The sequence below is a fragment of the Agelaius phoeniceus genome, chromosome 3 (genome assembly GCF_051311805.1).
Source record: "Agelaius phoeniceus isolate bAgePho1 chromosome 3, bAgePho1.hap1, whole genome shotgun sequence".
NCBI lineage: Eukaryota > Metazoa > Chordata > Aves > Passeriformes > Icteridae > Agelaius > Agelaius phoeniceus.
The window spans coordinates 52,454,008-52,479,004 of NC_135267.1; the positions used below are offsets into that span (position 1 = coordinate 52,454,008).

At 38.2% G+C, this 24,997-nt stretch overlaps 1 protein-coding gene across 1 annotated transcript in view; it reads left to right on the forward strand.

Annotated features, from left to right (window-relative positions):
- Window positions 1-24,092, forward strand: part of CLVS2 (clavesin 2) — a 56,713-nt gene extending 32,621 nt beyond the window's left edge. The window contains exons 3-5 of the mRNA XM_054630354.2: window positions 8,218-8,328; window positions 10,819-11,039; window positions 15,773-24,092. Coding sequence (XP_054486329.1) covers window positions 8,218-8,328; window positions 10,819-11,039; window positions 15,773-15,860 — 420 coding nt within the window. The 3' untranslated portion in view covers window positions 15,861-24,092. The remainder of the gene's footprint in view (window positions 1-8,217; window positions 8,329-10,818; window positions 11,040-15,772) is intronic.
- The last annotated feature ends 905 nt before the right edge of the window (window positions 24,093-24,997 follow it).

Below are 24,997 nucleotides of genomic sequence, written 5' to 3' on the forward strand. Positions count from 1 at the left end.
AAGTGCAGCTGAGCAGTTCAGACTAAGGCTTTCTTTAAAGCTGAAAGGCTGAAATAAATCTTCATTCTGTACTATGAGAAAGATATTGGAACTCTTTATGGAACTCAAATTAGATTTGTCCTGTGGGGAACTGACCTCTTGAAACTATGTATGCTGCATAGTTCATGATACCTCTACTCTTAATAAAATATAATACTTATTAATGGATCTCAAGTCAGTTATTCAATTTCCTCAGTAATTTAAAGCTTAATTATGCTGCATTCTAGATCTCAGTGGCTGTCCTCAGCTGATTTTTCTCAAATCACTATAACTCCAATTTTACGGTTCAGTTCAATTCTCAGGACTGTCATTTGCATGGAGTGACAGATTAAAATTGGATGGCTAAAATGATTATGGCTCTTAGTGCTTACTGCAGTGATGGAGATTGATTCCTCATACTATGAGGAAACACATGGCTCATTAAATAACTCTTGAAACACTATAGTTTTTAGTTTATTGTATTGTTGTAAATTGAAACTTACAAAGGGCTAATCCAATTTTAATGCATCTTGTCTGAAACTGAGAGTTGCATTTTTGGAGGAGCTTTGAATAATAAATTTGTAGGCACCAGTTTAGAAGTTCTCCATTTCTAGGGGAGAAAAAGTGAATATTATGGTAGGAAAAATGGTATCTTTTAACTCAGTAACTTATTAGAACTGAATAGCTATGCAGTGCTATTTGAAAACATGCATTTTTGCCTCTGTGCAGGATCTTTCTTCATCTTATGCATCAGCAGACCTGTGTGCTCCATTGCTTGGACAGGTTCAGATTAGCTTCTTGCAGATTTTGACAGAAGTCAATCCTGAACTGAAAATCCTTAGGCTGGGTCCGGTCCTAGGAAATTGTCAGCTGGAATGATATATGAAATTACATGGAAGATACAGGATTTGGTGTTTATTTACCCTGTTTGAGTTCAGGTTTGCACCTAAAATCAGTCTTGACATGTGACTGTAAAACATGGGTCCTCCATGCAGGAATACTTTCTATTTCTCTTTCCCTACCTTCCTGTGAAAATTTTGAAAAGGGGCTAGAGAAGGAACAAGATGAATGTTTTTCTCTCGTGGATCATAGTAGTATCTTGATATCCCTCCCTGAATTGCTTTTTTAGCTAATTTCTTCTGCTCCTCATGTTTATCTTATTTCTATGGTTTCTGCCTTGCCTTGTTTCTTTCAATCCCCATCTTAACATTATCCTAAAATATCCCTTTGTTCCCAGGTTCTCTTTAACCTGCTCATATTTGAAAGTGGTCAGGTACAAGGAAGGGGGGTGGTATCTGATAGCTACTAATGCTCCTCTTTGATGTGTCCTCAGGCCTGTGTGAAGCTTTCTGCTTGATGAAAAGCATCCTGACAGTAATCCTGTTGTCAGCAGTTTGGCAGAGACCAGGGGCAGTTTGGACAGTGTCACTGACAAAAAGAGGGCAACTTCAGGACGGGGGTGGTACAAGCCGAGATGCTGGTGTGGCGTTTCAGCTCTTGCTATGCAGTCCCTGGCCAAAGAGTTCTGCCTTCAGGAACTGGAGTATGGAATCCTTTATGGACAGTAATTTTCCACGTTATTTTTATTCCACCAGTATTATGAAAGTATTGCTACTGTATTTAGGCACAGCAATTTGCAGTATAGTGTTTTTTTTTCTCTTTGTCTGTAATCTTAATCTAGTAAGACACTCACAAGCTGCCTGGAAAACAGACTTTTTTTTCCCTATGGGAATTTCCATAGAAGAAATCACCATCTGATAATTGTCTATTGTAAAGAATAATTTTCAGCATAGGGTAGAAAACAGAACAGAAGAACCTACTTCTACCCTCCTTCTTACTCTCTTTCTGGCTTTGCTTATTTGGAAAATAGCATTAGGCTGTAAAAATGTTTGCATTCCTTTCCCTATTTTTAATATCTCACATTCCAAATTAAGTGCTAGAAAAGAGGCAGTGCTGATTGTCGAAAACAGTATTGTCCTTGAAAAACAGCATTTTTAATTTCTTCTTTAAAATTAAAGCCTTAATCTTCAAGGTTTAAACTAAACAAATAGGGCAAGGACCAATGTTTAAAACCCCAAGTCCCCTGTCAAAATGAAGAAAATTTCTAAAAGAGTTTCCAATTTCTAATTAAAACTTAAGTAAGGTCAAAACCTCTTGAAGGTAATTTGTAAAGAAATAAAGCAATTTCTAATTAAAGTGAAGGTTTTGCATAAACCACTTTCTTTATTGAGCCCACCTAATTAAAAATTGGAGTGATATAATCCCTTTATCCAAACAGTGAAAACACAAAATCTGTGTAGGTTTTAAATTTTATTATATTTATATATAAGCCTGCAGACACATACAGTCCAATGAATTTTAAATCCCACCTAATTAATTTAAACAATATATAATTTTCATGAGTAGCATATTGAAATGAAAGGTGGAAGACTATTTGAAATTAAAACAGATACTTCAATAAAAAAAGCAATATTCTTACTGGATGGATACCATCTCTCTTCTCTTTTCATTCAACTTAACATATTTCTATATGAGTTGTAAGATAAAATGACTAATAGAAATGAAAAGGACTGCCAAAAGTCAAATTGCTTCATTGGAAGCTTCTTAGCCAAATGACAACATCCAGTTCTAGATAATTAAATCTTATTTTGTAGGAATATCACTGAATGATGCAATTTGCCTTTAGGTACTGTCCTTTTGGTTGAACACAGTAACAAAAATTTATTTGGGCACTTTTTGTTTGTCTTAGAAATGGCTCAACATTGTGTAATAAAAATGAAAAGCTCAGACTAGTAGAAAACAGCATGTTAGTCTTACAGAGGGAAATCACTAGTGCAGCTGTTCCAGGGTCAAGCAAAATTTCACCACCTGAGTATTCTTTTTTTGGATCTGAACCTTAAAAGCACCTTAACAGAGACGTACAAAAGGAATGTCTCCTCTTGTTAGACAAGGTGAAGCTTAGCTTCTTGAGAGTTTAGTAATTTTCTCAAAATGAGTTAGGGTGCCAGTCTTGTTGCATGTTTGGTGATTCAAAGCTGTCTACCAGCTTCCAATCTAGTTGTGTTCCTGGTCAGCTTTCTCTCCTTTGTTTCAGTGTCAACACTGTCCTTTGTTTTGAAAGGTTCTTTCCTCACCTGTTATTTATTCTTCCTGGTGTGTTTAGCATCTGTTTCCTTAAAAAAATCCAACCCAAATTCTTTCAGATGCCAAATATTCACTTTCCAGTCTCCTAATCATCCAATCTCACCACTGGTTCCTGTCGTGTCTTGAGTGTAGGTGATCAGTCAGATCATAAAGTTTGTTTGTTTGAGGCATTGCAAGTCCTCATGGATGGATGCTGGCAGGAAGTCTGGTATTAGGAATGCCTTTTTCTTTCCTACCTTTGGTGGAAGTTGCAGTTTGGTAGGAAGATGGGTGTCCTTTCCTGATGTAGATGGCAGTGACTCTTGCTTCCTCTCGTAGTTCACCTCTTGGATAAGGATGTGAACTATTCCTTCTAGTCAGAGTCTTTTCTTTCCATGAGTTTCCATAGTTTTCTCTTTAACATGCTAAAAATGAAGTTTAGTTGTGATGCATTTTGTAGAAGACAGAGTGTTTCAGTTTCTTTCTAGTGGAGCTTTCCATTATTAAGGTACTATTTTGGTCGTATCTTTTTTTCTCCTTGAAGTGCTTGACTTAGCGGAAAAGCTAAAAGAGGACTAATGTATTATCTTGAGGAGTAAGTCTTAAGTCACAGCTAAGACATTAACAGTTTTGTATGCTTTCTTTGAACTTGCAATTTTTATTATGAAGATACAGCTGTTGGAGTTTTGACTTTGTAACCTCTTGTTGTCTGCAGATGCAACAGCCTGAATTCATCAGAGTGCTCAAGTGCAGCCTTAAGTAAAGGGTGTGAGCATATTCATTATGTTTGTCTAGACTGTCCTTTGAAGGATGTCTCTAGACTGTCTGCAAAAACAGTTTCACTGCACAAAAGGACAGAAAACCCTCAAAAATAACCCCAGAGTACACATGCCCAAGCAGTCTCTTCATGTTAATATGTGGCAAGGTGTGTCCAGACAGTCTGTTTGCTGTAGATGTGCAGCATACTTTTAAGGCTGTGATGACAATGGGCTGCCAAAGCACCTTTGGTCACAGAGTGGACTCAGCAGTTTCTGAGACTACACTTCTAAAAGCTGTGCAAACAAATTTGGTTACAGTACTGAGTTCACCTAGGAGGGCTGCTTCATTTAAACTAGACTTCAGAGATTTAAATGTTGATGTTATGCTCAAGGAGTGAAGAATGCTGTGGCCTTTAAGAAGTTCTTTGATCTTTTGCATTTGGTAAAGATGGGTCATTTTTATGATAACAGTCCTGATACCATTAAGACTCACATTAGTTTTCAGTAGGAATTTGGCACTTTCTTCTCATAAGTACTGTTGAAAATGTCCTATACTGGTTTTGCTGTTACTGCCTGTGCTATAAGAGTTCCTTAAGGCCAGAGCAGAGCAGGGGACCCTCAGTGAAACCCTGAGAGCTGGCTCAGATGATGGCTGAGCCCAGCACAGGGTGGAATGCAGTGTTTGGCAAGTGGGAGCCTGGCTTCATTGTATGTGCCAAGGGTGGTAGCAGGCAATAGCAGCTGGGCCCTTGGAGAGAAAGCTTGTAAAGATAGTTTGTATAAATTATGTCTGACAGAGAGGGTAGAATTGGTGTGCTGCGAGTGAACAGAACCATTTCACAAGAGTCGCAAACCCAGTGAGGGATGGTTCTGCAGTGCTGCCAGTGTACTGGTAGTCCCCCAGTGCTGCAGACAGTAGTGTAGGGGTGTGCCTCTTCCTTGGCTGTTAGTTGTCACTTGCAAGCCTTGTGTCACGGGGGCGTGTGGTCTCTGATAAAAACTGCCTGCTTGTCTGTGTCTCTGGCATAGCCATGTCACAGGCTGTGCTCACCAGAGAAAAGGAAAAGTTACATTCTGCCTCTGAAGCAGAGGTTACAGTGAATGTGAAGAAAAATCCACCCACTGTGTAGACATAATTAGTTCTTTTTTGCAGTTTGACAATACCCCATCAGATTTATTACTTTTCCAGTCAGAAGCACAGCTCACTTTATCTGATCTCCATTTCTTACTGTTTTCTGGCAAGAGATTCCTTTTACTTAGAATTCATGTGATTCATGGGTTACAGGCTCATCTGTTGAAGTACAGTGTGTCTGCAGAGGAAGTTGTGACTGCCACTGTGCTTGTAACCTAATCTACATAAATCCCCAGAAGAATCACTGATTTGAAAGAAATTCCTACCTGCTGTTTATGTAAGGATGACCATCTGTCTGGCAAATCCCCATGTGGAAATCAGGTACATCTGAGAAAAGCAAGACAACCTTCTGACACCTGTTTCTCCATCAGACGTAGTTGCTTATATTTTTCAGCAGGTGCTTTTGAGATTTGCTTTTGGATCTACTTTCAGCAGCTTTTGAATACTAGTTTAAGCACTGTATACAGTGCAGGATCATTCTGACCAAATCACCCTTTCTGGTTTTTGGCACAAATTTTTGGGGGTCCTAATTACACCTTAGGAACTGCTTCTGAATCTTGGCACCTTGGTTCAGTCACAGAGACTGATAAATACCCATCTTCTTTAGTTCCAGAAAATGCTTTCAGAATTTCTGAGAAACACTGAAACAAACTGGCTTTTAAGATCAAGTGGCATCTTCTGTTTGAGGATCATTCCACATATATCTGTGATCCTCCTTGTAAATGGTTTCCAAGATGCAAGAAAATATAGTAGATGTGTCAAAGTGGTAGTTTTTAAGGATAATCTTTTGTCTGCTGGAAATTTTATATCTTTAAAAAGATACAGAGCATTCTGAGGCCACATTAGAATACAAATGCTGTTGGCAATCTGCTCTGAATCTGTGTTTGTACGTGCTAGTTTGCCTATTGAGATGTTCTTCACAAATTATCTTCAGTTTCTGTGTGGCTCTCAGCTCTGATGAGATTTCTGCAGCTCTAAGTGTGTGCTCTTTTGTGCATGGTGTGCAGCATGGAGCACCTGTTTTCTTTACTGGAGAACCAGCTGTGATAATCCAAATAAACACAACCTTTGGTAGATGAATTTTATCTCCTGTAACTGAAGGTTAAGGTGTCATCTGGTGATTTATCCTTCCCAAATGGATTTGTTGGATCACTATGATACAAACATAATTTACTACCTTTTGCACATCATAGCTGTGTCCTCAGAATGGTGTTTGGGGATTTACAATACTGATCAGGGTGAATTATGTGTCAAATTACTAACCGTCCTGTGTGACATTTAGTTAGTGCTGACAGGAATTGTGCATTTAGCAGAATGAGGCTTCTGCAGCAATCTTTTGATAGGATTGTTTTCTTTCAGAGCTGCTGTTAATCAAAAGTTTCTGGGGAAAGGCTGCAAAACCGACCATTGATTGTATTGACTTGTGCTCTGGCCAGCCAGATGTGAATAGTGTGTGTTGTGGTTGTCATCCTCCCTGTAAGTTATTGTCAAGGTGCTGCCTCCTTGATGGAAAATCCAGCAAGCTGTTACAATTTGAAGGCAAGGTGTACCTTGCTGTAAAGAGCCCCTGGGTTAGGCATGCCTGACAGGATGTGGATGGATCCTTGGAGAGGAGTAAGTGACTCGTTGCTTTGTTATTCCCACAGGGCTAAGCACATTCACAGAACTAAAGAGGTTCTGTGGATATGCAGACAGTTGCACTTTTTCAAAGTATATTCCTATCTGGAATATGGAAGATTTCCTTCCTGCAATTTCTGCTTTTCTTTTGTGACAGTTCTTGATTGGCTGGAATAGTTTATAATTCTTTTCTTGGCCATTTTGTTGGTGTGTGCTCTATGACCCTATGCTTCAAGTGGTGCTTTGAAGATTACATTGAGGCTGCTGGGTGCTTCTATAGGGCCTCCTCTCTTGTCTTCAGAGAAGGAAAAATAGGTCTGTTAGCACAAAGCACTATGTCAGACCCTTTGATTGCCTCCTTTTAAGTCTTTGATCCCAGTGGCACAGACCTGAAGTTGCCTTTTTTGCATCCACATAGGAGGAGGAAGAGGAGGGGGTGTAGCTGGAAAGGATGTCCTTGTTTGTTACCTGTATGGTCAAACAGGAGCTGCAGCTGCAGTGAGGAACCTGGCTGTGATCCAAGTGACTGCCATGGCTGCCTATGCTGTGTCACCTGTTGAATTAAGCTTCAAATGAAAGCCATTAATTTAGGGAGTCTGTATAACTAGGAGAAGGTTCTTCACTGAGAAGGTTCCGACATAAGCCATGAAAACAAAAGGGAGCATGCATCAACTGCACCTGTTTGCACCTCTTTCCCCCTTCCTCAGTAGTGCAACTCTAGGAAACATAGGAGCTGACTTATTGCATTGTTTGTGCATATCATCAACCAGGCAAAGACAAAATGAGGACAACACAAGGAATTTAGCAATTGTATTCCAGGACAGAATGGCTGCCCTCCTGAAACTGCCAAACCCTGTGGCATATTCTCTTGACTTAGAAACTGAAAATGCATATCAGAATCTTTTCCTAGTGAGTTATCTGCCCCTTGTGATTTTCAGCAAGTAAAAAAGAAAAGCCATTGCTTCAATACAGATATGCTATCCTTACATTTATGTTCCCAGAAGGCCTCAGACTATGTGACAAGAATTACTGTCATGGATATTGCATAACGGTTTGTGCATAATATTTAATGCAGCCTCAGTTTTATGAAATATGGATAATATTGGAGACATTCTTTATAGTAGCTTAGATTTACACTTTCTTTTTAAGGAGGAGACAAGGGACATTTTTAGCACTCTTCAATGACATTGGAAGAGTTGAGACTGTTACTATTAAAAATGAATAAAATCCATAGAAGTGGAAAAGAGAAAAATACATTGTATAGATGGATTATGGGCAAATCATAAATGTTTCAACCATTTCTGGAGATTAGAAATGCTGTGCCTTTATTTGAATAGCAAAGCTATCTCAGCACACTTCCTCCACACTTACCCTGTCCAAGGTGTGTTGCTCCTTGGTGTGGAAAGTTGGAACTCAACTGAGAGGATGCAGTTTTGAATAATCTTTCTTCTTGTTAAAGGTTTATTATTAAGATGAAGGCATTCAGAAAAAAAAAAAAGGTATTAGATGCATGTGCTACATATGTTAAGAATCAGCTCAAATTTTGTGTACTTGTTTTGTGGCACACAGGACAGCTTTCCAGCTCGGTTTGGAGGAATACATTTCGTCAATCAGCCGTGGTATATCCATGCCCTCTACACAGTTATCCGGCCCTTTCTGAAGGAGAAGACACGAAAAAGGGTATTCTTCTTTTTAATTGTCCATTTCCTGGCAGTTGTCATCAGCAGATGCATCATACTCTAGTCAAGTAGATTAACATGAGATATCAGCTTGCTGTTGGTGGAAAATGTTTAAATATATCTGTGTTGTACAGGGTACCTTCAACTGTTTTAGAAACTTATACAACCTTATCCTTTAAGGACACAGTCAAGCAGCGCACTTAAATGTATTTTAAAATGCAAGCGTATGCTTGCTCCTGGGGGTTATATAAAAAAATACTGCCAACATTACAGTTTCTATTAAGGTTGTATTCAATTCAGTTCTGTTCAATTTCTGTTAAAATTATTTGTGTCTTTCTTTTAAAAACAGAGTTAGTGACTACATAGTCCTTTGCTAGTGTGCTTTGCTTGACATTAGCATGAGCTAAAATACCCAGCTGGCATCTAGTAGTATTAGTTTGCAAATACTAATTTGAATGAAAACCAATAAAAGGGAATTTGTGTGCATGCATCTGTGCATAAGCATGAGCAGCCTCCGAGATGTTACTGAATTTGTACCATTTGCATCAGTGCAATTAAATTAGAGCTTGGTGGTGATAGCGTATAGAATGATATTATTTCTGTAACAGGAAATTTGTCATCCAGGAAAATACAATCAACATCATGTACAACGGCACTACAAAGAACATGATGATTTTTTTTTCAATGGAATCAGCTCCTTAAGCAGCTCTGTATTTTTTCTCCTCAAACACACTCTGCAAGGCCACAATGATCCTTGGTGTTGAGCTGTTTTTTACTGACAGATTATGCTTGAGAGGCCTCTGGTATTTACAGATTTTGAACTATAGATCACAAAGCCTTTTATGTAATATCTGTTATAAATATGCAAATGAAGCCCCATTTTGCAGGATTCAGTTGCACTCAGTTGACTGCAGCTTCTGCAAAGAACATTGTAGCACCAGATATGTCTGAGGCCTTTTCAACTCAAGTGCTGCATATGCATAACTAGTGAGTAAAGTGCAGCTCATGGGAGGGCTACAGCATTAAAAATAAGTGACAAGGCAGTTGAACATGGAGGCTTATCAGTTAGCATCTAAATTTTTATTTAGACACCTGAATCAAGGGCATATATTTTCAGAAATGCAGACTTTTTACAACCGTTTTTTGTCAATACCAAATACCTATAAAAAGTAGTCAGGTGGTTAAATATTGATTTACAGTTCTAAACTTAGTGTCAAAATGTGAAAGTTATGACCAGCACATAAAATTTAAAATCAGCCTTAAAAAAAATTATTAGATGCAGAACTAATGATTGGGAAAAACCCCTTCAAACCCAAAAGAATTCTCTTTATATTTTTTTTATCAGGCTTATTATTTATCCATTGTTTTTATCCTGAATTATTATGTATTTTTTTAATTTGTCATATAGATTTTCAAGTGATAGCTAAATTCAGATAAATACAGTACTAGGCATATATAAAAACAACTGCTAAGAAGTGAAACACTTAGCTGTAAAGGCACCATAAAGCAAATAACTTTCACCATTAATAAATTTCACAAAAGGATAAATTCCTTTATCCATCCATTCCTGAGATGGAAGAAAATCACTGGTTTTGCATGGTCATATTAACTTTCCTGGGTCCACAGCTGACTGGAAGGTGGTCTTAAGTAAGCAATAAAAGACTTATTTGGTCTTTGTCTTTCTGCCTTTTGAATTTAACTCTTATAAATCATGCTAAGGGTGTAGCTGCCCAGAGGAGTCCCTGCAAGGTGAAGTGGAACATGAAAGATCTCTGAGGGGAAACACTAAAGTTAAACGTAAACATAAATATGAGTATTCATATCACATCATATTAATAGACAGATATATAAGTGCAAAGTTTATATGAATATCAGTCTACCAAAACATTGATGGAAAATATCAAATAGTCCATCAGCTATTCCCTCAGTGTAGTCACACTTGTTGGCTATTATTACTTACTTCATGTATTGGCAAGTTATTGGTAAGACTAGATTAAAGAGGAAAATATTTCCTGCATTGTTATCATTACACTACACAATTTATCTTATTTATAGAACTCATGGCTACATGCTGAAAGTCAATATATATTCCTTGTTGTATATGGTGAATATTATTTTTATTCATTTGTTATAATCTTAATTTATTAACTTAATTTACAGGATCAGGGAGAGCAATTGACAAGAGATTAACAAGGCAGTTTGTCTTGCTAATCTAATATTCTGTCCATCTAGCTACCAGACACCAGTTCTTACCGTCCCCGAGTCCCTTTCCCTGAATACATTTTAAGTTATTTATGCTTTAATCACTTTGGAGATTTATGAACATAGTATGACCATGCTTAAGGCAGAGATGATGTGTGCCTTCTTCTGCCAGCCCAACACAACCAGAATGTTTAAATTGTACAGCATCCTCCTAATAATGATGATGTCATTTGGGCTTTGATGTTTTTTGGTGATACCCCTGTGTTTTTACCTGCATGCCTACATACAGATATTCCTGCATGGTAACAACCTCAACAGCCTGCATCAGCTCATACACCCTGAGATCCTGCCTTCAGAGTTTGGAGGAATGTTGCCCCCCTATGACATGGGCACGTGGGCAAGAACACTGCTCGACCATGAATACGACGATGACAGTGAATGCAATGCGGACTCCTACAACACTCCTGCAAAGGACATAGAAAAGGACCTCTCTCCCAAATCCATGAAAAGGTGAGGTAAAGGTACTGTTGTCTTCTAGTATTGCCATAAGGTTAACATTTGCCTTCTTCATCCTTTATGAAGCTGTAGGTAGTTCAGTCTATCATATAGGAAGACAATTGGGTTTTTTTTTTTTCCCTTTCTTAAAAAGCTCAGTGTTGATGAGAGATCATGGCTGTGATTATTACACATGTGAGTTGTGAACTCAGTGCAGTTGATTTTTTCTGAGGTGCCATATAGGTTGTATACGCAGCACTATCTTTGGAATAAGCTGCTATCTCACCTCAGCCTACAGTACTTATTAGAGAAACAATGCTAGCTGGAGTGAGCCTCTGTGCAGAGGGTAAATTTGGGTCAATTATCTTTCTGGGTGGTGATGTTAGCTCTTATCTTCCTCTATCTCATTGCCCACTGCCTGGTATCCTATCTACCAGCCTGTAGGTGCCAGGACATTTATGGCATCTGAACCATCAGTCACAGTGACTGCATGCCTGAGAAAATATGAGGAGAACCAGGATCAAAATCAGTGCCAATTGTTATACTCAAGTCTGGTAAAGATTGTGGCATGCTGATATTCTTCTCTTTGAGAAGGTACGGCGTAATTGCTTGCTGCATTTTACCATTCATAATGAAGTATAGGAAGAACTTAGTTACCTCTTCAGTCGCTGTGGAAGCAGTGAGGTCATTAACTTGGAAGGAGTGAATCTGATCCAAGCTTGGCAGGGCAGTAGGAGAGAAAAGAGTAAAGATTACAACTGTGATAGAAAAGGTAGCAGAAAGGGCAGCAAAAGTCAGAGTGCAGCTTATAAGGGACAGGCCTAGCAATGGATCAGAAAATAACAAACAAGGCAGAAACCAATATATAAAGTTATTAAAATTAAGTCAGGATATGCTAGGCTGAGAACCCAGTTTCAGGAGACAGCATGTGATACAGAAGGGAAAGAAACTCTTGGAGAAAAATCAAGCAGGATAAAGTATTTTCAGATTTCTCAGCCAGGAAGATTATTTTGGCTGGAAAATATTGCCTAGACTGGGAAGGACAGTGTGGTTTAAAAGGGAGTTATTTTTGTCGAAACAGAGCAGAAAACATAAGATTGCTCTAGGAAATTAAAAAAAAAAGAAAAAACCCAATAAAATTTAAGGATTTTGTGTTGAAAAAGCCTCTACTTTATTGAAAGTGGGAAATAGCAAGAAACTGGATAGGAATGAGCTAGGATAAGAAGTTAAAAAAGGTTCTGAAACTGTATGACAGGGCTGCTGGAACGGCTGCAAACCTAGTCTCAAATTCCCAGTGAGGGAGCTTTGGCTATAAATTCCCAGAGCCTCCAAAATCCCCAATGCCCAAATACAGGAAGCTAGAAATGTGTAACTAACACAATTAATGGAGAAAATGGGACAGAGAAAAAGAGCCAGGAGAGGGGAAAGGTGAGCAATGCACTTATATATGATTTGCACATAATACAAGAATTATGAGACAACAGAAGTTGTCTTAGACAGAAGGATGGAATTAAGGAACTGAAATGCAGAAGTCTTTCTGCTGTAAAATGATGTTGTGAGAGTAAATAACTTCATCGAAGGGTGCAACAAAATAAAATATGGTAAGGCCTGTGACAAGTCCTTTTGAAGTATCCTGTTTGTAGCAGAGTTTTCCAGATTGTCCTGGGCAAGAATATTACTAAGTGGAAAACCAGTGAGTTGACCAGGTTCTTCATTCTTTCTCAAATAATTTTTAATCTCATTTAACTTGTTCTTGAAAACTCTTTTCATACAGTATTACACTTCAGTGTAAGCTTCAAATTGATATTCTTTCATTCTGGTTGAACTAACACAGTAGGAGACCTAGTGCAGAAAATAAACATGTTGAAATCTGTATCTATATAATATGCTAAAATTTCTTCACCTTGTATGTATTCCTTCTCAGTTAGTAAGCCTCCAGCATCTGCTGGAATCCTTGTTCCCTGCTGCTGGATGTAAAAAGTACTAAGTAGACTTACTGTGCTAATACTAAGACTGACACAAAGTCCCAAGACTTCAGTGTACTAAGTGCACAGACTCTGCTAAGGCAGGAATAGAAAAGTTACAATAAAACAGATAAACTCTATTTTATTAAACATTAAATTTAACTTGTATTCAGCAGCTGATGGGTTGTTTCTCTCAGTTTAAACCCACAGTCAGTATATGTTAGTCCATAAAATTTTTAACATATTAAAAAATGTTGACTAAGGCAATGAAAAGTACTTAGCTTAGAACAAATTTTACAAGCATCTAGCAGCTCTCCAACAATTATCTTGTTTAATTTGGCTTACCATTTAAAAATTAGTTTACTTCCTGAAAGAATGTCTTTTTAAAACCAAACTGCTACTGAGAATTCATTTCTTTCTTATGCCCCATTTCTTTTTGCCCCCAGTGTGAACCACTGACATTCCTCCAGATCTCCTTGAATTTTTGGTGAATTGGATGACCTCACCTTGAAAGAAAGGTTGACTGGGGGAGGATGATGGATATAAGGAGGAATTAATGCCACCTGTAGCACAGACCTCTGGGGAGAACTTGTTTTTGTCATCTGGCAACATTGCAGCAGCCTCAGCAATCAGGTTTAGCCTGTGGCTGTGTTCACCCGTGGCTGTCATCCTGGGGCACCCAGCTGGAGTCCTGCATCCTCCTCTCACCTAACCCAGCAGGGCAGGGGTCTGTGTTGATAAACTTTGCAGAGTTTGGTTGATAAACTTTGTGGTTTAGTTCCTCACCTCTGCAATGAGACTTTGTAGTATGACTCAGGCCCACTGTGTTTTCTCAGAATGTATTCAGTAATGTCTGTAAATTTATCTGCGAGATGTAGGCAGAAGAGAAGGAGCTATAGATTTAAACAAATGTTTTTCCTTTCATGTACCTTCATTTGTGAATTGCTGCTGATGAAGCATGACAGTAAATTTCTGTTTAAAACTGAGTGCAAACTATATCTCCTTCTTCTTCAAGGCTTTTGGGCATCTGAGTTTACAAAACATAGGTCAGGATTTGTGCAGTTGGATTTTCACACCTGCCTTGGCACTGGGGGCTTTGGAGGCCCTGGGAATTTATGGCCAAAGCTTCCCCACTGGGAATGGAGGCCAGGTTTGCAGCCATTCCAGCTGCCCTTCAGTTCTCCCCAGATGAGAACTGGAAACCTTGTCTGCTCAGTCACTGGCAGGCAAGGAAAAGGCTCAGTTTTAGCACTTAGTTGGCAAACCTTTGAAGTTAATTTGCTTCTACAGCAATTTTTATCATGATGAACTGGATTTTCCATGAGTGCAGCTTTCCACCAGCAAATTTTCAATCAACTTTGCATTGGCACAGTACCTTGTGAAGATTTTTGAAAAAGCATTTTTAATTCACTGGTTTAGTTTTCTGCCTGAGGAACTGACTAGTGTTCAGGATAAGTATTATTGTACACTCTTAATTAAAAAAGTTTAAATTATGCACAAGAGAGATGATAATATTTTTAAATGATTTACTTTTCTTGATTTTAGTATTAGTATGAGAATGGGATAAATGCTATTAGAAAATATCCTTGAGTCTAAAGTTTTCACCCAAGCTTTAATTCAGATGTTTTTCTTGTGTTTCTGTGAGCTTTCTTTAAATTTTTTTGAGAAAGACCTCATCAGCCTTATTCATTGGTTTCACTGGAGGATGTCAGTTTATAAGGGGGGGGGAATTGACTCCATATGCTTATCTTAGGAAAGGTTAGAATTTGTAAAAGTTTTTCTCTGCACTGTAGCCCTCTAAATGGGCAAATCTGCAGCAATGCTGCAGGCACAGTGTGCTTCCACTGATCAAAAATAAATGCCTGCATTGTAGAGATGTACACATGCTCTTTAGTCATCTCAAATCTTTACAGAAGGAAAGAGAAGTAGGCATTTCCTGCTTGAGATTTTTCTCACTAAAGGAAACATCTAACCAGGGTTGCAGTTACTCAGCTAATCCAAAAGTGGCTGCTTTCGGATGAGCTGAGCAATGGCTGGTGTGAGATCCCATCTTAACACTCCAGGCTTTGTTTTCAATGGAACATTTTGATTTTGCTGGAGACTCAGTTTTCCTCTTTGCCTCTCACATATGGCTGTTGCAGGGCACGGGTATCATGTTATGCTTCTGGACTGAATCAGAGAATCTAGATAAATTTTACAATAATCAGTGAATTTGCCCTGCCCTGTTCAGTTGAGCTGAAAAGTGAGTTTAACACATTTGTCTGCTGCTTCAGAAATCCTGCTAACCACGGCACCATTCCTAGGTTTGACTTAGGGTCTTGCACTGTTGAATTAAGATGCTATTCAGAAAAGGAGCAACCTGTGCTGCCAGCTAACACATCCTGCTAATTGATATGTGTGATTAGCTAGCTGGGTGGCTGAATTGTACCTTCTTTCCCAGCCCACTGCTCTATAACCTTCTGGAGAGACAGTCAGTGCTTAAGTCACTACAGAGGACAGCTTAGTTTGCTCTTGTGGGTGGAGGATACTCCCTGCTTCAAAATTTCACTGAAGAGAGAATCTACTTTATTCCACCTTTTGCTCCCATATTTACAGATCAGCACTGAGCCCTGTTATCCCTCTATGAGGGTATTTCCTGTTGATTTGCAATGATCAGATGCTTGGGTAATGCTGTACCCTTATTTTTAAACCCTGACAGAAATTAAAATAAACAAAAGAAAGCTGAGGTTTACCCTCATTTGTCTTGATCTAGAAATGTCACATAAACATGTTGTCCCTCTGCAGGTCTCAGTCAGTTGTGGATCCTGGGGTGCTGAAACGCATGGATAAGAATGAGGAAGAAAACATGCAGCCCTTGCTTTCACTTGACTAACAGTTTTTGGGCATTGGACATGAACTGAGGTGGAAGGCACTGCCTCTCAGCAACAAGAAAATCACTGGGAAAGAGTGTAACAGCTGGAATCCTATTTACTGATGTTAATGTAGCATATTGGCAGCAGGTGTTACTATTCTGCCTGAATTCTGGAAGCCCTTTGGTGAAAAAGTGGAGAAAAAAAAAGAAAATGAAATAAAATTAAAAAAAAAGGAATCAATAATTTATTCTGTAAGTGCCAACTTGTTTGTAAATACAATATAATCCTCCAATTTTACTTTGTAAGTTATGATAAACAAGTGCTATGGAAATGAGTGACTATTAAATATGTCTGTGAAGTGCACCATAAAAAAGAGAAGAAAATGTGTGTGTTCTCACATGCACACACACAGATGGCACAGAGAGAAACATACTGAACAAAGAAAAACATCAAAGGTAATTAAGAGTTGTCCTTCCTATGGGAAGCCAACTAGTACATTGACTACTGGATTTTTTTCTGCAATGATCACATAGTGTGCTAAGATAAAGAGGGAATAGAAGTGCTTGGGAGATGCTGTAATCAGTGCAATGTTTCCAAACTGTGGGAATTGGTTTCTCAAATAACACTGGGGTCTAGGATTGCTATTTAGCATAAACAATGTGCATTGTGAGAAAGATCACAGGTGAACTGGAACCAACTCTTGGATAGCTTTGTCATTTAGCTGTATGGGTCTCTGAGGTTTCATCCCTAACTTTTCATTTACACAAGTAACCTGGCTTAGTACCCTAATCTGGGTGTTGCCATGTGGGACACATTGGAGTTACTTCTCTTGCGTTTTGGGTGCACATCAAGAATCTTTCCAGAACTCTGTTCTCCCTTGGAGTGAGACATTAGTCCTCTAACTACAGTGGAATAACCAGTACCTGAAAGTAAAGCCTGGCAGCAGAAGTTAGTCACTGAATCCTGTGCACTGGGAGACTGGATACATATATATATATATTTTTACCAATCTCTGACAAGCATATGAGGTGACATTGTTAGATAAGTATATTTCATTGAAGGTTTATACAAGAAATCATACCTGTTCAATGTACTTAGATATATTATAGATTGTATATTGAGACACTGTCATTATTACTATAGTAAAACTTTCCATAGATCAACAGCATCCCACTCCAAGCAAAGATTAATATGAATAAGTTTTAGTCAAACATCTCAGCCTATAGTTTGGGACACCTTTGTTTTGGTTGTAGTGCAACTGTATATACTGAACATGTGCCATAATAGAGAAATACATTTTACCTCAAAAGGGCAACAGTTTTCACTAGTGATTGGGTAAATCTGCTGAAACATAGGAGCTGTGTCATCTCTGTGCGCTGGCTGATGTGTGTTCAGCCAGCGGCGTGCTGAGGCGAGAATGTAATTTCTTATTAGGACTTAAATTGACTGTCAGGGTGGGAAGACACACAGGGTGCCCAGCAAGACATCTGAATAACTAAAGGTATTGAAAGAGCATGTTCAGGCAGTGCAGGGATTAGTTATGAAAACACTGACCACACTGGAGGTGATCGTTCACAGCAACCCTGCCTCCCGAGTGCTAGAGTTTAAAACATTTCTTCCATCACTCCAGTGACAGGTGGAGTTTCCAAGTTACTGGTTGTAGGTCACCTCTTCTCATCCAGGATGATTACAGCTGTAAGATTTGGTAGGCTGAGATGGGTTAAGAGCAGAGAGTGAGAACTTGAAAGTCTGTCGTCTCGAGTTGAGCTGTAACTCCTGTGGTGGCAGCTCCAGCGTTTCTCAGGGCTGAGACGACCCTGACTCTTCCAGCATCACCCTTGATTAGCCCAGGCAAATCACAGATAAAGCTTTCCTACTTCACAGGTCATTTGCAGCACTGATAAATAGTGCATGCCCTAATATGCCATCAGCTTGCAGGAACTTGTCTGAACAACTCATTGCCTTTCTGCTTTCCTAATTCTGTTTTCATGGTATGTGTTAGGAAATGCAGAGAGGAAAGATATGGAGCCTGAACTTCTTATCAGTCTGTTCTAAAAGCTGTCAGTAGTAGAAACTGTCCTAATACTACTTCTGTGGTTTGAGAGACTTGAAAAAATGATCAGTTCTTATGTACTCTTTTATTCAGTTTCATTTTTCACATTCCTTGTAAAATCATGCTGTAAAAGTGAGATGTGTCTCCAGTATTCGCATAAGTGCCATTTTTGAATGTATGTTATATATTTCCACACTTTTGGTTAGTGGAATAGTGTATTGCCATGGTTATGATTTAAAAATTCTTATCAGATAAAACTAAAACATTAGTAGAAATGTTCTCCTTATAAGGGCTTCAGGATTTAGTCAGTACTCCACATTTACACAAGCTGTGACACAATGTGTAAAAATCTTCATGGATCCTTTTACATACATGGGCCAGACTGGCATAAGACAGCAGAATGCTGATTTCAGAGTACACCACCTATCTAATCACAAAATGCAAATCTGTTCCACTGTATGAAGTTTGAAATTTGTTTTGAAGCTTATAAATTTTTGTTTGAAAATCCTTTATTTGTGCACTTAACTGTAATTTATGTAATGTTTTCTGGTGTCTGATTCCAATTTAAGGTAATGAGTATGAATACATTTTTTCCAGAAAGTTGAAGTAGGATATATTATAATTTTGTGTAACTGGGACCTCATCTTTCAGTAAGAACAAAATTGCTTTTTCAATAAGATCCTCTCTCTTGAAGAGTTGGGCTACAGGTCATCTTGGCTGCAGCTTTTATTTCGCTGAATCAAATTCTGACAGTGGTAATTGCAATTGTGACATTGAAAAAGAATATGGAAATGGGTAAAAGAAATAAATATATTTTACCTGCTCTCACTATTCTTTGAAGGCATTTCTCTTTTACATATCAGGGTACATAAAGGGTTCCACCTTTCTTGTAGAAAATCTTTATAGGTTGTTCAATTTTTATTAGATGAATTTGGACTGAAAACTTTTTCCAATCTTTATTATCATAGGAAATGCTGTCTAATTTTTATAGCAGAATTGAAGTGCTAAAACCAGAATGCACATGCTTGGGAGGAACTCCTCTTAATTTCTTACCTTTCTTGTGTATTGGGTAGAATAAAAACTTGTTGTAATTATGCATGCTGATATGCATATAAAAATATCCTGCAATATAAGGAACTTAGTGGAGAAGCTGGATATACCTGTCCAACTATGTAAAAAAAAAGGAGAATTTAAAAAAAGTGTAAAAATTGATAGTTTTGGGCTTTTGATAAGATCTAAAAATATCCTCTTACATAATGACTTTTCCAAGACACAAATGTTTAAAAATATATGGAAAAATCATGGAAACTTCCATGACTGAAATCTACTCGTAATCAGAGATGTCAATAAACTCTTGGCTTTATAGAGACAGGTAATCAGACCCACTAAGCTCCAACAAATACACAGACTTCCTCTCAATAGTTATTAGTTGTAAAATAGTCTGAGATGTCTTTACAGAAATGTAAATTTACTGTATAGCATATTTAAGAAGATGTTTTGCACTCTACAAACATGCTATGCCTAGTCACAAACTGAAAACAGAATTAAAGAAAAGAAGAGTAAAAGGGACCTCAAGAGGTCACTGATATGTGGAGGAGCAGATTCACTTTAATGTCGCTCTCAAATGTTTTAGCTCAGTACCTTGCATGGAATGCTCTTTGTATTATTTAATCACAGTCACAGCCAAGCCTAAGCATATTACCTGACAAAATTGTAACCTGACAGTATTTTGTTCATGTCTTTTATTATTTTCCTGTTCTGTTTGGGAAATTAAAGTCAAGCATCATAAGAACTACCATTTAGCATTACTTGGAAAACACTTTGCAATAAGTTTTGGTCATATCCCTGTTATTATATTGTTTCTGTTATGTTTATTGATGTATGTATTTGTCAAGTTTTTTGATAAAGTCATGTTTGAAAGAGCATGCAAGAGAGAAAAAAGCAAAACCAATCAGGCTTCAGGATTTTATTTAGAATATTAAAATGGGATTTTAGGGGGAGTTTGGATTTTATAATCTTAAATTGCGTCTGGGGAATGTCCTGCTGAGCTATTAGCAGCATTGGGTTCCAAGATAAATTTGGAAGATAAATATCAATGTGAAAGACAACAGCAAAGGTCTCAAAGCATTGTACTGAAGAAAACAATCACATTGCTAGCTGGATCAGGTCCCTCTAAAGAAAGGTATTTTGCAAGTAGCATGTGAGTGTGTACTTCTGGTGGTGAGAATAGCTCTTTTGTCCACAAACTTCAAAACACTCTATGAAATAGAGAAAATAATCGCCATCCCATTTCTCAGGTAGTAAAACAGGAGCACAGCGAGTTAGAGACATATCTCAATGGAAAACATTTTTCTGTGTGGAAAAGATTACACTGATCACCCAGACTGATTTTAACAGGAGATGTGTCCTTGTTCTGTGTAAGAAGGTCTTATTGATGATTCACTCATGTCTAGTTTCTTTAAACACTCTACCAAGAGACCTTTGCAAACCAGGGGTGATCTGCTTTCCTGTGGAGTTAAATCTGAGCGTACATTTAACCATTACTGCTGAGAAAATGGCAAAGAGGGTGTATGTCCTCCAAATGAAATCCCTTTCCTCCCTATCTCATTATTGGGAAAAAAGGTAGTTTAATCCAAAGACTCCTACAAAATGAAATTTTCCTCATAAAGAAATTTGTCAGAGACAAAACAAGCTACTTATCTTCCATTAACTATACAAGGAACATCAACATTTTGTTTAGAGGCATGCTCAGGTGACCCCAAATGAAAGTGCAAGCTAGGTAGATAGAATCCCATGTCCTGTATTGCCTTGTAACTTTGAATATTCCTGTGTCAAAATCTGTATTTAGCAGATTGCTTTAGACATTCCTTTCAGTCTGCATTTCAGCTTTCAGTTGTGTAGGAATTTTTTTCTATCAGCTTTTGGGATCATAATTTATTTCCTTCCTAGGTGTCTGTTGACACAAAACTGCATTGATGCCTGTTGGATTGCATAATTTGCAAAGTGTTTTTTTTTGTTGTTAAAAAATAACAACTTGTGCAGTGCTGGGCAGTGGTGAAGTTGAAACATGGGTGAGAAGTTCCCACTCTTTTGTCACTCCTCCTCCGGTGTTTTGTGTGTGTAAACTGCTCTGATTGATAAAAGACATGTTAACACTTGCGTGGTATGAACTTAAAACTAGAGAAAAAAGAAGTTTCTGCAGTGAGTTCAAAATATGAATTGATCAGCTATTGCTGTGGAATCCAAAGCCAGGGGGGAAGCACTGCACACAGGGGAAATAGAGAGACCTCCAAAGGAAGATGCTGACAATTCCTTATGGTACACATTTTTTAAAATGTGGCCAAAGTGTTTTGTCTGCAGAGATTGTGGTCAGCCAGATCTGTTCTCTCTGAACCACTGGCTCACATTAGGTCCTCTCAAATAAAGGTTTGACAAAGCTTCCTTTTGTAGAGAATTCACTTCCAGGGAATTGACATATCTGTCAATTTGCAGTAGACAAATGGCAGGAGTTAATTAGGATTTTTATTTGATATGGAAATGCGGCTGTGATTCCTTAAAGAGGCTGTCGCATCATCAGCAACAAACAGCAGTGCCTAAAGGCAGGCATCTCAAATCAGGTCCCTTGGTTAATAAAAATTTAAGAGTAGAAAAAATCAAGGGGAGAGATAATAGAAGATGATAAAACAATAATTAAAAAAAAAAAAAAACCAAAAAAAGCAAGCTTGCAGTGGAAAGCCATATGAATGGCAAAAATGATGTGATAGAATTTGCATTAACACTTCCAAGTAATTGATCAGTAGCCTTTTATGAGTCCCCCCCCTCTACATTATGATCAGAGTTTCCATTTTTCACATGGTCTACCATGTATGGCCACAATGGAATTTCCCAAATCTTTAGAAAATGAGTTACCATGTAAATTAGTAGGTGCTGTAGCTGAGCTTGCAAATATAATTTTAGGGGTCAGAACAAGACAGCAGAGACACCTGTAGATGGGTCCCAGGAATATGAGAAGTGCTGTGTCCTGCCTGAGTGAAGAAGTCATGGAAGGAGATAATGAAAAGAGCCCTATGGCTGTAAGGAAAGGTGGCAGGCCTAGGGAGAAAGCAACATTAGGTATTTGGAGTGAACTGGCGAACCTTTTTAATTATGAAGGAGGCTTTCACCTGTTCAGTAATATTAGAGAGGACTTACAAACCCCATGACACATCTGTTATCAGGAAGGAGAGATAACATGTTTCTCACTTTCCCACACAAACTCAGTTGGATATGTTTAAAGCTGATGCATATGCTAAACCTGAAGTGCCTCTGGTGCTGCTGTTTCCACAGTAGCTCTCAGGATGTGGGTATCATGTAGCATGCAGGAGCTGGAAGGGCAGAGCCCCCCAACCTGTCCATAGGAAGAGAAGAGAGGGACGTATTCTGTAAAACCCTGCTGCAGAGAAAATTTTTTGGGAGAATTCAGCGCTTGCTCAAGTTGCAGCTTGCCTTGCCCTGACATCAGTATCAGCACCTACTCTGTGGAAAGGTGTGAGTGGAAGTGGTGTGGGAATCTCCCCTGCAAACCTCTGTGTCTTGTGCTAATTATGCAGCCTTCGAGCTGTAGCTGGTGATCTGTGTCCTGTGTCTTTGAACAGTGCTGCTGGTGATGTTAATTGTAGCCATTAGTCACTCAGAGCAGAGATGATTTAAAGGAAACTGACAACTTTAAGCATTACACTTAATGCCTAAGAATATTAAATTGGTGATTGTTACAAGTAATGCATAAGATTATGATAACTTAAAGACTTCCAGGGTTTGGTTGCATTGTATCCTTGATAGGACTTAGTGTAAAATCACTTTCCTTTAAGTATGGTTGTCCCTGAATTTCACATGCATTTTTGATGCAGCAATGGTAAAAGGAATTAAACAGCAGAAAATGAAAATTTTCTAAAGCTATGAATATATTCAGAGGGACACATTTAGATTACCTGGCAATAATAAGAAAAATTATTTTGCAGTTTTCTAGGGTTCAAGTTGAGAATAATGGCTCTTTTAAATCATTTGCTTCTCTAGCTCTTTCACCCTAAGGATTGCTGTGTGAAATGTGCTCTGCAAAACATTCCCAGCTTTTTATCCCTTCTCCTACCCTCTTGTGTTCAACAGCATCCTGTCTTCTGTGCGTGCTTTATTCTATGAATAACTGAAGAAAACTGTAAAAAAACCCAAACATACTGATAATCTGCAGAGTAGATCTTGAGGACCAGTATTTGAAATATTTCCCTTCTATAAATCTCTAGTTAACAGAGTGAGCTGGAAAATGAGACTAAGGCCAACCACATCGTAAAGGAATGCAAAACGAAAGAGTCTGGCTAGAAGCGTAGGTGAAACAACTCTTGTGATTTAAGATGTTACCTTCCCTGACTGTTACTTGTCACTCTTCACATAGGAACTACTGCCCCAACTTTTAATCAACAACATATTACGGAAGTACTCATGTCCCAGTGAAAGCTGTGTGCAAATCATGTTAACTCTGTTGCTTCTGCACTCATGCAAATACAAAAGCACTCACATAATCTGTTAATACAGCTCTGTTATGAGAATAATGATTAACAGCTAGTCGTGGTGGCATCTAAAATTGCAGATTGGCAATCTGTGCCTTAAGGCTCCTGTGATCTGTAGTACTTGCATATCAGTAACTACTGAATAATGTTCTTTTTGCATGCACTACTTTGGAGCCTTATGGAAAATATTAAAGCACCATATCAAAATTCAAAATTAAATTGCAGGAGTAATTTACAAACAATGCTTGTATCCTCAGGATAAAATTTGTTTGTTTCTCAGTTTAGTATTTTTAGGACTCAGGGGGTCTGAGACTTGTAAAGCCAGGACAAGTTTATTAATCATGTTCTTTCTCTGCAAAGTTTCAATAACTGTTCTCTTTTCACAACTTGTTGTCAGTTTAAATTTTATTCTTGGACCTAGTGAAATGGTTAATTTTGGTCTGTTGTGTTCTAACCTAAAGTCTGAAGATAAAGCAACTTTGTGAAACATCACTCTTTATATTGTATATTGAAATATCATCAGTTCTCTGTGATCAATGGGCTGCTTTGGAGAGTGCTACTACTTTGAATCATCATTGGTTATTGAGGAAGAATGACATTCTGTTAAATAAAATATGACCAAATGAAAATTAAAATACATATATATTTTCGTGTTTGTACATGGGAGTGTTTGTCTGGCTTCCTTGTGGTAAAACATATATGGAAGGCATACTTTAACTGTGTGAACTGATTTTTTTTACCAAGATATTGAAAGAAAAATACTGAGTGGCATGTCAGCATGAAAGTCTGGTAACACTGAATGTTGCTTTCCACTCATCAGTAAGTTTTAGAGAGTTAACATATTTCACATTTACAATACCATTTTGAACTGTCACTTGGAAGTCTCTCTTATCTCACAGGTGAAGATCACCACGGGTGCAACACAAGAAAAGCTCATTTCCTCCTCCAAGATAATTCCTACTCTCCTGTCTCTAAGCTTCGTGTGTAGTGTGTTCCCTGGCACCGTCTCGTGTTCATTGACTTTTCTTTTGATGCCACATCAGGGAGAAGTGGTATTAGCTCTTCACAGAGATGTCCCTTTCTTCAGCAAAATGTTTCTGTTCTCAGGAGAGATTAACCAGGGTAGGATAGAGCAGGCTGTGCGACATTGGAGCACTGCCTGCTGAATGACCGTATTTCATTCTAGATTTTTTTTTCCCATGAGAGGCGAGGCCCAGTAAATTACAGTAATGTGTTTATGTGCTTCTTTAATGTCATTTTTGTAGTATGCCTTGCTTTAGACACAAGGACACTTATTCACCTCTTCTGTACATTTTCTGTATCTTTTCTTTGGTTTACATAGATTAAAAAAAAATAGGCTGCAGTAGCTTCCTGTTTCACACACAATTTCAGTGCTGTATGCAGATGCATTCCTTACATCAACATGTTGATAAAATGTTGATGGGTTCTCATCCATGTGGGAATATAGTCCCTCAGCTGCCAGGTGCTGCATGGCTGTACACAGTATGTAAGCCATTGCTGCACAATGGTACATTTCATCATGACATAACTATACAAGCTACAT